This window comes from Octopus sinensis, linkage group LG9 (genome assembly GCF_006345805.1).
Source record: "Octopus sinensis linkage group LG9, ASM634580v1, whole genome shotgun sequence".
In the NCBI taxonomy this organism is placed as follows: domain Eukaryota; kingdom Metazoa; phylum Mollusca; class Cephalopoda; order Octopoda; family Octopodidae; genus Octopus; species Octopus sinensis.
The window spans coordinates 52921439-52935480 of NC_043005.1; the positions used below are offsets into that span (position 1 = coordinate 52921439).

A 14042-nucleotide genomic window follows, 5' to 3' on the forward strand; every position below is an offset into this window, starting at 1 on the left:
GTTTTAACGAATGTACCAACGAGATTTGGGTTCAAATTACATTTAAATAACAATAGGTTCTCATGGCCGGGTACGGCCGGCTTGGTACTTTGAACCAAAAAATTGTTCGGCCGGCTACGGCCGGGTTAGTAACGAAAGGGTTAAGCCGTTGGCATTCAAATTACTCTGTCAAATTTAATGCTTATTTGCTAACATTGTTTTGAATTAATCATGCATTATCTCATAGCTTTGAGATTTCAGTGATGTGAATGTTTAACTTTAGAATGACATTGCAGGGTAGGTGTGGGAGGCCAGATCTGGCTGTTTTGAACATAAACAGGTAGAATTTTGAGGCTACATGTGGTTAGTTTAAATGCTTGAAGGAGTAAGAGCATCGTTGTTCAGTAACAAACCCAGACTTTATGAACTTGTTGTTGTTAATGGAATATATGTTTTTAATTCCATTTTATCATATTAATCAGAAATGGAAATCTTTGTATATGAGTTTTGACTGCTTTTTAAATTGTTTTACTAAATATCCATAACGAGGCCACATGTTACACACATTCATTATTGCAGGAATTTTAAATAATTTTAATGGGATGTTTTACTACTGACATATTGGTGAGAAATAAATTAAGGTACCACTTAAAAAGCACCTGGATTGTACAAAGCACCCAGCACATTCTGTTAAGTGGTTGGCATTAGGAAGGGTATCCAGCCATAGAAACCAAGCCTCGACAGACAGCTGGAGTCTGGACAGCTACCTGCTAGCCAGATCCATGTCAAACAGTCCAACCCATCCCAGCATGGGAAGCGGATTTTAAACAATGATTATTTTCAAATCATATTCATTGTGATGTTTTATGAAAGATGGATTTAGGATGAAAACATCTGCGATTCAGTACAGATTCACAACCTGGTGCTGGGATATTTATTCCTATCACATTCACCCAAGAAAGCTTTCATCTCATTTTCATTAGTATCATACCATCTTCTGTCAGCAAGGGAGTAATGATGTTCTCTACATTTTATGGTGTGTGTACAGTTTGTAAATATGTTTGGAAAAGTATGTTTTGAAAATTTGAATGTCTAATCTCTCTCTAATTTTGGCACATGTCCTGGTGTTGACCCTGAAAGCTTCAGGGAAATTTACAGCATGTGTTATTTTCTATACTGTTTGCACTCTTCCTTTTCATAACTGACACCAGAATTCTATGTCCATGTTGTTTACGTTAAAATTGAAACCTTTTCTCTAATTATTTGCTGCATTCTGAGAGAGGGGAAACTTTTAAATTTGTTGTTGGAACTGGTTTGTGTCAATCAAGTTGTGAAAAATGTACAAGTAAAGAAACCACTGTAGCTAGCTATTATGTACTAAAATTGTATGCCAAAAGTTAATAATGCCAATTGTAAAAGGTTTTTCAATTGGCCACTGTAAGAAATTTCCATAGCAACTAAATATATAAACCAATAAAATACAAGTTTTATAAGGGAATGTCTATAATCACAAGATGTTTCATGATTGGCTGTAGGCAGGTAGTTTTCTTGCTGCAGATATCTCGTGACAAATTAAAATGGCAAAGTGCCAAATAACAAGATATCTTGTCATTTGAGGTTAGGGCAGTGGTGTTGCCGAAATAGTTGTGCATTTAATGAAATGCCTCGGAGGTGACAGGAACATTAGGCTTAAAAAAGAAAAAAAATGCCTAAATGCCATTTAGAATCTCTCTCTTGGAGTTTAATTCCTACTGGGGTTAACTTGGTCTTTTATTTATTCAATGTTGATACAATAATACCAACCATGTTTTGGGGTTGATTCTATCAGTTTTACACCCTACCACCACCACCACCACCACCACCATTATATGTTAGAAAATGCAATTAAAAACAGCAAGCTGGAACATTTTGATTTTTCCAGCTTCTAGGGTCAAATTCCAGTTTGATTATCTTGGCTTTTCATGCTTCTGGGAGCAATAAAACAGTACTAAGTTGGAATCAGTTGAATCAACTTGTACTTGCCAAGAATTGGCATCATGCCTAGGTGAAAACCATTATTATTAAGGCAGCAATCTGGCTGAATTGTTAGCACGCCAGACACAATGCCTAACTGCATTTCATGTCTTTATGTTCTGAGTTCAAATTACGTTGCAGTTGACTTCATCTTTTGAAGTCGATAAAGATAAATACCAGTTGAATACTGGGGTCAATGTAACCGATTTAGTTCCTTCCCCTGAACTTGCTGGCCTTGTACCAAAATTTGAAATCATTATTATTCATTCTTTATCTCAGGTTTTGTTGTAACTCCTACAGTCTTGCCTGTATAGCAGGCTTGCTACCTGCAGCCTACAGTACCATGCCATACATTCTTTTCAACTGACCTGATTATTCTGGCCATGCCAAGGAGGCAAACCTTTTGTAACAGCTGTACTGAGCACTCTATTCCAATTTTCTTTATATATTCCTCTTGATGCCTTCTGATACTGTCACGAAGGACCCAACAATAATTGGCACTATCTTCACTGTCTTCATTTTCTCTAGTGCATACCATCAAAGTGACACTGGGGTACAAATATACAAAACCCAGAATATCCATCATGACTACTCGTCTGATAAGGTTACACCAGGCACATGCATCACAACCATATGTGCGCGACATGGTGAGCTCATATCAAAATAAACAGCGCACAACCTTGAAGGTGGGGCCCAGTTAGAATTTTCTTCAAGTCAAGTAGCCCATCCTGCTCAAAAGGTCCCTGAATGAGGGTTGTTCAAGGATGATAAATGAAACACCCATGTTTCCAGAGATGAATTATTGAAACCCTCTTAACACATGGCTATAATGCTCCCCCACTACTTCCGCTCGAAATCAGAGATGCGCATATCGTCAGCCACTTAGGGACATGCTCAACTGGTTACGGTCAAACAACTGCCAAGCAAATCTGTGGCATTGAGCAGAATATTTGCTGTAGCCCATCTTTTATACCAAGACAAAACATGTACATGATAACACTGCCAATCAGTTAAGATCAAAGGCCATGAGAGCAACTGCATGGTACTGCATTATTATTATAAATACCAGTTAAACATTGGGATTGTTTAAACCGAACTACATTCCTTCCAGGATTTGAAGTTTCTCTCCGAAGTGGAAAAAAAATGTCAGCATCATCAGTGGCAGCAGTGTTATTGTTGCAGTTGACAGGTTTCATAGAGTGGCATCTGTGTAAGTAGTGTAGCATATGTGTGTGTGTAAGCCTTGCTGCAAATAGAATTAGCTGAGTTGCTTAACAAGCCCTATTCTTATGTAAATACATGCTCACATGCCGTATATAAAGTACATTGTACATTGTAACCCCTGCCAGTTACCATTCCTCAAAAAAAAAAAAGTAAATAAAAGGGGAAAAAAAGGGAAAGGAAGAAAGCAGGATTTAATCTGACTAGAAGTTAGCATTTATTTATTCATTCATTCTAGTTTCTCCATAAAATATCTACTTTGATTTCTATATGCACCTTTCTAAGTGTTATGGTGGTGGTAGTGTTGTGGTGAGTGTCGATACATTTTTGTGTGCATACAGCATATATCTGCACATTTGTGAGTGCGTGTGTTGCTTTTTGCTTAATATTCTGTATTTTTAGAACATTTTTATCTCTGACATGATTTAACTAACGCGTGCACACACACACACACACACAAGTATGTATGCATGCACATATCTACATCGGTGCATATGTAATGTGTATAGATTTAAATACATCTTTCTCCTTGCTTCTTTCATTGTGCATCTCCTTAGAAAATGTGTCAATGTGCATTTCAGTCAGTCCGAATCGCAGGTTGTCGCTATCTTTATTTGTTATTACTATTTATTACTACTTCATGTTGACAAGTTCTTCACCGAATGTATTGATGAAATTTCCATGACCGATGTGGCCTTCTAATGGTGTCAGATGTGCTCACATTCAGGTGCTTAGATTGAAAATGTAAGGTCATGCATTTCAGATTGACAGCTGCAGGAGGGGAAAAAAAAAAGAAAGAGAAAAAAAAATATCTATATAGCTTTTGCATGCGGGTTGGTTGGCTGATTGGCTGGTTGGCAGGTTAACAAATAGCTCAGCTGGAGAAAATGTCTTGTTGGTTGGCTTCGGTATTGAAAGAACTTGCTTGAGAAATGGTTCAGCCAGCCAGCCATAGCACTCTGCGAGGAACCCCGTTCTGTCAATGCCACTGTAAAAGTGGCCACCAACATCAGTAGTTCACCTCTATAACATTTGCGTATTGCCAAGCTGTCAACTTAAGCTGGTTTTTGTATATATATATATATATATATATATATATATATATATATTTATACATACACATACACACACAGATATGATGTGTATATATAATGTGTATGTATGTGTGTTCTGCTTTCTCTGCATTGGTTCATTGCCCTCTCACCATTTTTTATGATTTGGCTCTTCATAAACCTCCTCTACTTATCAAAAAATAATTGAGTAGTTTTCAAACACCATAGAATATAACTCACTGCATGTAATGCATTTTCTTTGCAAAGTTTTTATTTTATTTCATTTCATATTTTCTTTGGTAGTTTGCGTTAAAATCCCCGTTTCCAGGTAGTAGTCAGTAAAAGTATTCTTGTTGTTAGCTCCCTTTCTCATTCTTGGTTTCCCTATATTCTCTTTCTTTCTTTTTTTTTTTTTACGTTTTGAAAAAGACTGTTCTGATGTTAATAACCCACTTGCAGCTATCCTTGGTTTCTTTAATACAAGAATATCTCATCTTAAAGTGATCATATTTAGATTAACCCTTTGGCATTAAAACCAGACATACCTGGCCCAAATATTCTGTCTGTTTTATGCTCAAACTGACCAGATATGACATCTCACATCTACCCTACAATGTCATTCTAAAAATACACACTCATCATCATCATCATCGTTTAACATCCGTTTTCTGTGCTAGCACGGGTTCGACTGGGGTCTGGGAAGCCAGGAGGCTGCACCAGGCTCCAGTCTGATCTGGCAGTGTTTCTACAGCTGGATGCCCTTCCTAACACCAACCTACATCATCAAAATTTTGAAGCTGTCTGATAATGAATGATGAATTCCAAACAATATGAATAAAATAATCATTACTTTCGACAATACTAATGGGATAAAACTTTGCCTTGTAATTTTTCTGTAAGAAGCCTGACCCTGTTTCAGTTAATTTCATTTCAAATACCCACTTAGCACTTTTGGTACCAAAGCACCCAAGACCATGATACCTACTTTAACAGAAATATAGTAATAAAAGGGTTATTTTGACAAATCTAGTTATTTTACTGAACTCTTCCAAAGTTTTAAATTATTTTCCAAAAATAGAAAAGAATAATAATATTAATGATAAATTAACTAGCAGTGTGTATTGGAAATTCCATGGTTATTTTGAAAATGGTGTCATGAAATTGTATATTTTTGTGCAATGTTTGATTCTTGAGATGTAAAAATCCACATAGACCATATTGAAGGGGCAATCTCTGTCTGCCTGCCTACATACTCTCTATTTCTCCCTTGAACTAACCATTTAACAGTGTCTTATTGTGATACCTATGTTACCTCTACCTTAAGTTGTTAACACTTCATTCTCCCCCTAGTTTTCTCTCTTACTCTTCACCTTCCCCTTTAGCTCATCATGTGATAGTGTAACACATTTGGCCCAAGAACAACGGCTCTCCCTCTCCCTCCCTCTCTCTCTCAATGCTTTTTCTCTGTACCAGGATAATGGTAGGGTAATTTCTAACTGAAACTGTCATAAATTAATTTAATACAACATATATAATGATGATGATGATGACCCCTTATTTTGTTTTGTTTTTAAGGCCTCCATGTGTAGAGATGTTTTATCTGTTGGGGTTGTGCTTCTTTTTGCTAAATGATATGCACCCTTTTTTTTTACCACTAACAAATTACTCGGCTATGAATTTAGTAGTAGAAACTTTTCACCCAGCCCAGCTCAGAGGAAGCATAGTTAAGCACTTCACACGGGAATGCAATAGTGTGACAGCAAAAGGGAAATGATTCTCATTAACTTTTATCATGATCATCATATTTCGCTTTTACATACTACTACTACTAGATTACCCATGACCCGTTAGGTCACAGGGAAAGTCTGAGTTTCCCAGCAACGGAGTTATTTTGCATGCTTTCAAAGTATGTGACATCGAAATCGCGCATAAGTGGCTCCTTTCCCCAGAAAAGGAAAGATTTGACTGTTATTTTTTGCATTCCCTGCTACCATGTAACAGGTATTTCAGGTCTTTTATCGCAAATTGCAGTTACGTGGTAGCAGGGTGTGCTAGAAATAGCAGCCAAATCCTTGGAAATGAGATACATTGAATGCCCTCAAAAAATATCTATGTAAAAGAAGTATTTCACACCAAGGTTACAAATGGGTCTTTTATGAAATATTTATGCCCAAATAATTTTTGTAATGGTATTCACTTGAAAATAATTTTTAAAAAAACACTAAAATATTGTCTGTTTAAAGAAATCTAAAATATGAATACTTACTGTACAAACAACTAACATTTTTGAAATCACATTCACTTAAAAGTATTTCTAAATGATTATTTACTGTAAAACATCAAATTGTATTTTTTTCGTTGTCAAGTCACTGTTTAATCAAAATGTAAGTTACTTCCCTTTCAGGATTAAGTTAATTTCGGAGACTTTTCCAATTATACACTGTTTTGGGTATTTATACCACGGAAACCCTTAATATCTTCACGACCACTTATCCGATTTACGGGAAATTTGTTTCATTCCATTCGTATTTACATTTCAGGGGAACCTTAATTCATAGTATTTTCCCATTATTTGCCAGTTTGGCTGAGTAACATTGCCAGCAAGAAAGATTCAATCTGACTTTTAATGTATTATAGATAGATATACTATATACTTATGTACCTATTTTAACTTTCATAATCTACTATGGTCACATAGTTGGGCAATTGGGCTAGTCAAATCAGAACGCTAAAAATGGGCATATATACCCCTAAAGCATCCCATTAGTCACTCTAGCTATTCTACTAATCCACTTTCCTGGATCAGTGTTTTATTTAGTGACCACTACCACTAAAAGGATGAAGCACGATAAAGTTCAAATTGGTGATGGAATTTGCTTCCCAACCACGTGGTTCTGAGTTCAGTCCCACTGTGTTCTGTTGCACCTTGGGTGAGTGAGTGTCTTCTTCTATAGCCTCTAGCTGACTAAAGCCTTGTGTGTGGATTTGGTAGATAGAAACTGAAAGAAGCCTCTTGTCACGTGTGTGTGTGTGTGTGTGTGTGTGTGTTTGTTCCCAATCATTGCTTGACAGCCAGTGTTGGTGTGTTTACATCTCCCATGACTTACCAGCTTTGGCAAAAGAGACCAATAGAGTAAGCACCCAGGCTCAAAAAGGAAGAAAAGGAAAATAAGTAATGGGGTCGATGCATTTAACTAAGAAAAAAAAATTCTTGAAGATTTTGCCCCAGCATGGCCACGGTCTATTCTAAAAGATAAAAGAAATATTCCAAGATTGGTATTATGTTCTCATGGTTTTTACTAGTAATATCTTTGTAGTTGCATTTTTCACTATTTCAATATTCTTTTTTCTTTTTTTTTTTTTGCTAGTATTTTACAACATTTTCATATCTCTTATTTAAATCTTTTTTTGTTTTTATTTTTTTAAAATTTTTGGTTTCTGTTATTTTGTTCCTTATTTTTAGTTCTATCTTTTTTATTAATATTTTGGTATTTTGTATCCAAATTTATTTCCCCATATAATCATTTCATGTTAGCAACTTGTTTCCTTGTGTAAAAAACATAGTATCTTAAAGACAACAGTTATTTAAGTTAACAGAGCTGTTTGTCAAATTTACTGTTTATGTGGCAGCCAGAGGGTGGGTGGGTGGGGAGGTACAAGTTTTTCTGTTAGTCTTTCTTTCTTTCTTTCGAAACCCAACTCTTAATGGTTTGGTTTGTATTCATTATATCAACAACACAATTATGCTAAAGTTCTTTTGACTTATCACTCGAATGTTTGTTATCTTTCTAGATGTCAGTTCTAGTCAAGGCAAAAACAAAAACAAAAAAAAAGTAGAAGAAAACAAAAAAAAAACAACAGATGGGAATCAGCAGTAATGAAAATGTTCATTATAAAGAAAGGGGTGGAAGCTGCATAATAATAATATAAAAAAAAAATGAAATAGAAAAATTATAATAAAAAACAAAAGGACATCATACACACATACAAATTGTTAAGCTGTCTTTAACAGGCATTAATTTTGAAGACTGAGTGATTGATATAAATCCACACCAATCTTGAGGAATAAGTCATTATAAAAATCTAATATTTTCAATTTCTATTTGTCCCATTTGTCACCTAAAGACTAAATAAAATCGTTAAAGGTTGTTGTTTTTAATTTTCGTATAACGGTATTTGTGTTTGTTTCTGTATGTGTGTTTGTGTAAAAAGAGGAAGAAAAAAAAAAAACAACTATGTATATAATTTTCCAATTATAACTTTAAGGTTAACTTGTCAGGATGGATAAACTCTCAACCTGGAAGTCATTTGTCACTCTCTATGAGCACATTTCTGTCGGCTGTAGAAACTCTAATCACAACAATGATAGTTTAATTAAACTCCCCACCCACTCTTGCCCCTCTTTATAAATTCATATAGTTTTTCTAGCCTGCCCCCCTCCCATGGTCTTCTCACTCTGTACTTAAAATAATGATGGAAAAATAGAAAAAAAAAAAATATATAGCATGCAGGTAGCAAAAAAAAAATCAGAAGCAAAAAATAAATAAAAATGAGAAAAAAAATTCATTGATTCTTAACTTTAGGATTTATTTTTGTGACCCCTTGATGTGCAACATTAACAGTGATATCTGATCCCTGATGATCTGTTTGTTTGTTGTGTCTTTCAATTTTGCCATTACTAATTGATGAATGACATCAAGGAAGTGTCATTTTGTGGGCAAGTCTTTTTAATAGTGACTATTCAGATAATCTTTGCTGCCTAATCTATCACTGTTCCAAGATAATGCCTGTCAGATGGCATTTTCTTAGGTTGGCACTTTCTTCAAGACAAAGCAAAATAAAGCCACATACAGAGAGAGAGAGAGAGAGAGAGAAAGAAAGAACAAAGAAAAAAGTATGATTTATTAATTTAAATTGATTCAAATAGATTAACTGTAATTTTTTCTTTTTTTTTTCTCTTTTTCTTCTTCAACTTGTAGTTACCAGCCCATTTTCGAAATCAAATTAAGGAATTGCTATTACTATCACCCACCATTTTCACTGTTTTCCTTGTCAAAATAAAACAAAATAAATAAAAACAAACTACTATTTGTAGTTTCATTTGGAATTGATATTCTATCATTGGTTTTACACTATTAGTAAACTTCAGGTACTAAGTTCAATGTCGAAGTGGCATTTACCTGTGACTAAATTACATGGTTAACATTGCCATCAATGTGAGACATAAAACTTACAGGTACAACTCATTTTTGTCAGCTAAGTGGATTGGAGCAATGTGAAATAGTATCTTGCTGAAGGACACTGCGTTGTCAGGAATTGAACTTACAATCTTTTGATTGTGAGCTGAATAGCTTAACCACTAATCCACACACCATTGACACACACACAAGCAGGCATAGCTATGTTGTTAAGTTCACTTCTCAGCCATGTAGGTTTCATGTTTGGTCCAATTAGGCAGCACCTTAGGCGAGCATCTTGTATATTGATTGCTTATGGCTGGCCAGTGCCCTATTCAATTTTGTAGACAGTGCGTGTATTAACTCGCTTGTATGTGAATGTGCCCAAGCTGTTCTGCATTCTGCATCTTTTACATGAGAAACCAGGTGTATATCAATCACAGGATGAGCATCCTACCTGAAAATTTGTTTCCTATCCAAGCCAGGCTAGCATGGAGAAGCGGAGTGAATGAATGAATTAACTATATATACATGATGAAACTGGGGACATAACATTCTATTTATTTTGTATGTTACACTGAGTTATGCTGTATTTATATAACTTTATTATTTTCTCTTTCTACTCAGGCCCAAATATTCATCCATCCAGAACAAGCAATTTATCTGTTTTATCAGGTAAGATATACAACTATTTCATTAATCCTTTATTGACACCTTCAGAAAATTTCTATACTCAATTTGTCGGTGTGGTCTGGCAGTGTTGTTGAGTGTTTCTCTGAATTCTTTCACCTAAGCTGTGGTCAACAAAGTTTATTGCTGTAGATAATCCACTTCTGCTGTTGTTGTTGTTGTTGTGTGTGTGTGTTTGGTGTATGACAAGGCATCCAGCTGTAGAAACCATGCCAAAAGTAGAACGTGTGTGAGATATCAGCTCAACTCTGAGGTCAGTAAGTCTGCATAAGAACTGACCCAAACTGTGAAAATCTGTCTAATCTACGGTTGCATGGAAAATGAATGAAGCTGCAATAATGATGGTGGTTATATATATATATATATATATATATATATATATATATATATATTTTATTGATGTAGCATTTTATCTACAACCAGTGGAAGAATCTTTTCACTTGTCCATCTTCATTTTCTGAAATCTTTGCTATAGATACAGGCATGACTAAGACTTCAGGTTCAGAACTGCATGTTCTGAGTTTCATCACACCACATGGCTTTTTTTTGAGTAAAGTCTCTTCTACTATAGTTTCAGGCTAACTGATGTTTGAGTGGAATTTGGTTGGCATAAACTATGCAGAAACTTGTTGCAGTTGTATAGTTTGACTGTATTTGCTCCATTTATGCCCGTGTCCATTTTGTATTTTATACAAGGATGATGACCTATGAAGTACAGTAATCCGTCACAATATTGCAGTTCATCTATCATGGTTTATTATTCAAGGTTACATCGATTCCTCTGTGATGTTGTTTTGCATTTATAATAAAATAAATATATACAAATTATAAAAATAATGTAAAAAAAATATGCAGTACAGTACTGTTTCTACCTCAGATTTTCACTTATCGTGGGGGTTTTTTGGAACATAACACCCACGTGAGTTGTGGGATTACTTACTGTAACCTAAGTTCTCTGACTGGTCTGATTGACTAAAAACCTCCTTGAGAAATGCTGTATCCTACTAACTGAAAACTCTCATTACTAAAAGAATTTTGACAAGTTATTTCAATGTGTTATATGCCCAAGCAATTGTTTTTCTTCTCCCAAGTTGTCTTGCATCTGTTATTCTATTGCCAGTAGAGGTGGAAAAAAAATATTACCCAAAAACATGAAGGATTTTTTTGTGCTCAAGTTAGCTACTAGCCATTTACACTATATCCTATGAGACAAACCTGTTTGTCATTCTCGTTAATTAACTTGCTCTTGAGTATATTGCAGTTAAGGCTGTATTTATAACTGGTCAGTGTTGCAGTACTTTCATCTCATTATCAATGCCAAAATTTCTTCATTCCTGCAAATCAGTTTTAGAGCAAAGAACTTTTAGCAAAATGGAAAAATAAAACCATTTGATTTTTCAGTAAGGTATATGTTTGCCCACCTTCACAAAAACGGCTCCAAGTGTAAGAAAGTAACACTATTAGTACTGATGTATATCAGTGATCTTATTGTAAAGTGGCTGCATGGTTTATCAGGACAATTGTTAATACAAAAGCTATCCCAAATTAGATACTTACATTTTTTATTTGCACACACACACACACACACACATTTTTATAGCTGCAAGCATGGCTGTGTAGGTTACAAATTCACTTCCTAATCACATGGGACAGAACCTGAAACCATGTGTGCAAGTGTCATCTACTGCAGCCACAAGCTGACCCAGGCCTTGTGAGTGAATTTAGTAGGCAGGAACTTAAAAGTCCACTGCATATACGTATGTATGCAAAAGTGCTTAGATAACTAAATGTAACTGTTTAAACATTATGAAACATAGCATTCAGGATGGAAACTTGTATTCTGAGACGTAGCTAATCTCAGCTCACATTATACATACATATATATATGTTTTTGTGTGTTTGGTGGGATGATTGTCATCCTCTGTTACATTCACAAAATCATTAGCAATGTTATTCTTAAGTGCTCCCAATAAAGAATCAAAGAGCCCAGACTCTTCCCTTACTACTTTGGAAGTTATACTTTTCATATATTTTGTCAACTCAACTCAAGCTTTTTCTGGAGAATTGACTAAGTAGAAGCGGTCCATTGAAAGGACTTACCTATGATTTGTTATATCCCACAGCACCACATCACGCTAATTCTGCCCAAGGATTGCATCGAGGGTGTGGATGTCTGTGGAATGCTTAATCACTTAACATACTTGTCCAATGTGTTGGTAGTTCATTTAACTTGGCCATATCCAGCTCAAATAGTCAACCTGTTTTATGTTCAAACTGACCAGTTCTGGCCTCTCACACCTATCTTATGATGTCATTTTAAAAGTAAACAATCTTCAAAATCTCAAAGCTGAGAGATAATGATAATACAGGATTAATTCAAGACAATATGAATAAACAAACATTACATTTGACAGAATATTCTGAATGTTAGAGGGTTGTGTAATCAACTAGAAATCAACTGAAATCTATTTTTTGAATATGTATACATACATATTTTGAACAGGCTTAGTGGCATTCTCTACAAAATATACCAGTTATAATTGGCTAATCTAATTAGCTAACGCTCATGCTGTTCATAAATAACAAACGTGTGCTGGGCAAAATGTTCAGGGGCATTTCATCTGTCTTTGTTCTGGATTTAAGTTTGCTTTGCATCCTTTTGGGATCGATAAACTAAGTACTGGTTGATCATTTGGGTCAATGTAATCGACTTAAGCCCTTCCTCAAAATTACTGGCTGTGTGCCAGAATTTGCAAGCATTATTACAGCCGTCTTTTCTATTATTTATGTTCTGAGTTCAAATCCTGCCAGGGTCAACATTGCCGTTTATCTTTTTGGGGTTGGTAAAATAAGGTCCCTGTCAAGGAGAGATGATGTTATCATCTAATACCCACCTCCCTTCAAATTTGTTGGTTTGTGCCTTAATCAGAAGCAATCGTTACTGACCCCCACCCCACTGCCATCCTACATTTAATACTGTTTAGATTGCATCAATATCTGTGAGTGATTGATCCTGAACAGTTGTCATGAAGTATTTTTGATGCCAAGATTTACAACTTTGGTGGTGATGGTGGTAGTAGTGGTGGTGGTGGTGATGGTTGTCTGAGAGAATTCTTAAAACAACAAATTGTTTACAATTAACCAAAGTTAGTGAAATGGCTAGCTCTGACCCCACCCCTCTTTAAAAGTCTCAATCTTTGTTTTATCCTGTTTTATTAGTTTGATAAATAATTTTAATTTTTTTTATTTTTTCTTAAATGGTCCTATCTCTCTCTCTGTGATGATTGCTTTTACAGTTGTGTGTACATGTGTGTATGTGTGTGTGTAATGTCTAATTTAGTTTAACTGTAAATTTTCTGTTTTATGTGTTTGCGTGTGTTGTTGGTTCTTTGTTTTTCCTTGACTATAAAACTACCGAGATAAAGAGCTATCGGTCCAGAAAATATAATCAACAATTAGTTAAGATGCTATTTTGATATCTTGATTGATTGAATTCTTTGGTTGGTCAATATAGTGAATTATGGCGTTTGTATGTTTTGCAACTCTTACTACTTTTCGACTGATAATATCCTGATACTTTGGCTAAAAGCTCAACCTAGGTGACTTTTCCTTTTGTCAGATTGTCTTGCTGTCTTGCCCATCTTCCTTATCTGCTGCAAGATGGTTACACTTCAAAAGACAATAGAAAAATTAATAGTTGGGGCAAGCTGAGTTATCATTTTATTTCCACGATTGATTAATGTCTTCCATATATTGAGTTGTGAATGGATGGACACTGGGTAAGGTGTCCAGCCAGTCGCAAAACAATCTTCCTTTCACCCTCTCCTTTTTACTTCTCACTTGTATCTCTTCCCTTTCCCCTGTTTCCGATAGGTCTGTCTGTCTGTCTCTCTCTCTCTCAACATTCTCA

The 14042-nt window shown here is 35.3% G+C and overlaps 1 protein-coding gene across 2 annotated transcripts in view; it reads left to right on the top strand.

The window, feature by feature from the left end:
* Nucleotides 1-14042, top strand: part of LOC115215665 (chromobox protein homolog 5) — a 117366-nt gene that overhangs the window by 87334 nt on the left and 15990 nt on the right. For both annotated transcript variants that reach the window (XM_029784929.2, XM_036505962.1), the window contains exon 3: nucleotides 10070-10117. In XM_029784929.2, the coding sequence (XP_029640789.1) occupies nucleotides 10070-10117 (48 nt within the window). The remainder of the gene's footprint in view (nucleotides 1-10069; nucleotides 10118-14042) is intronic.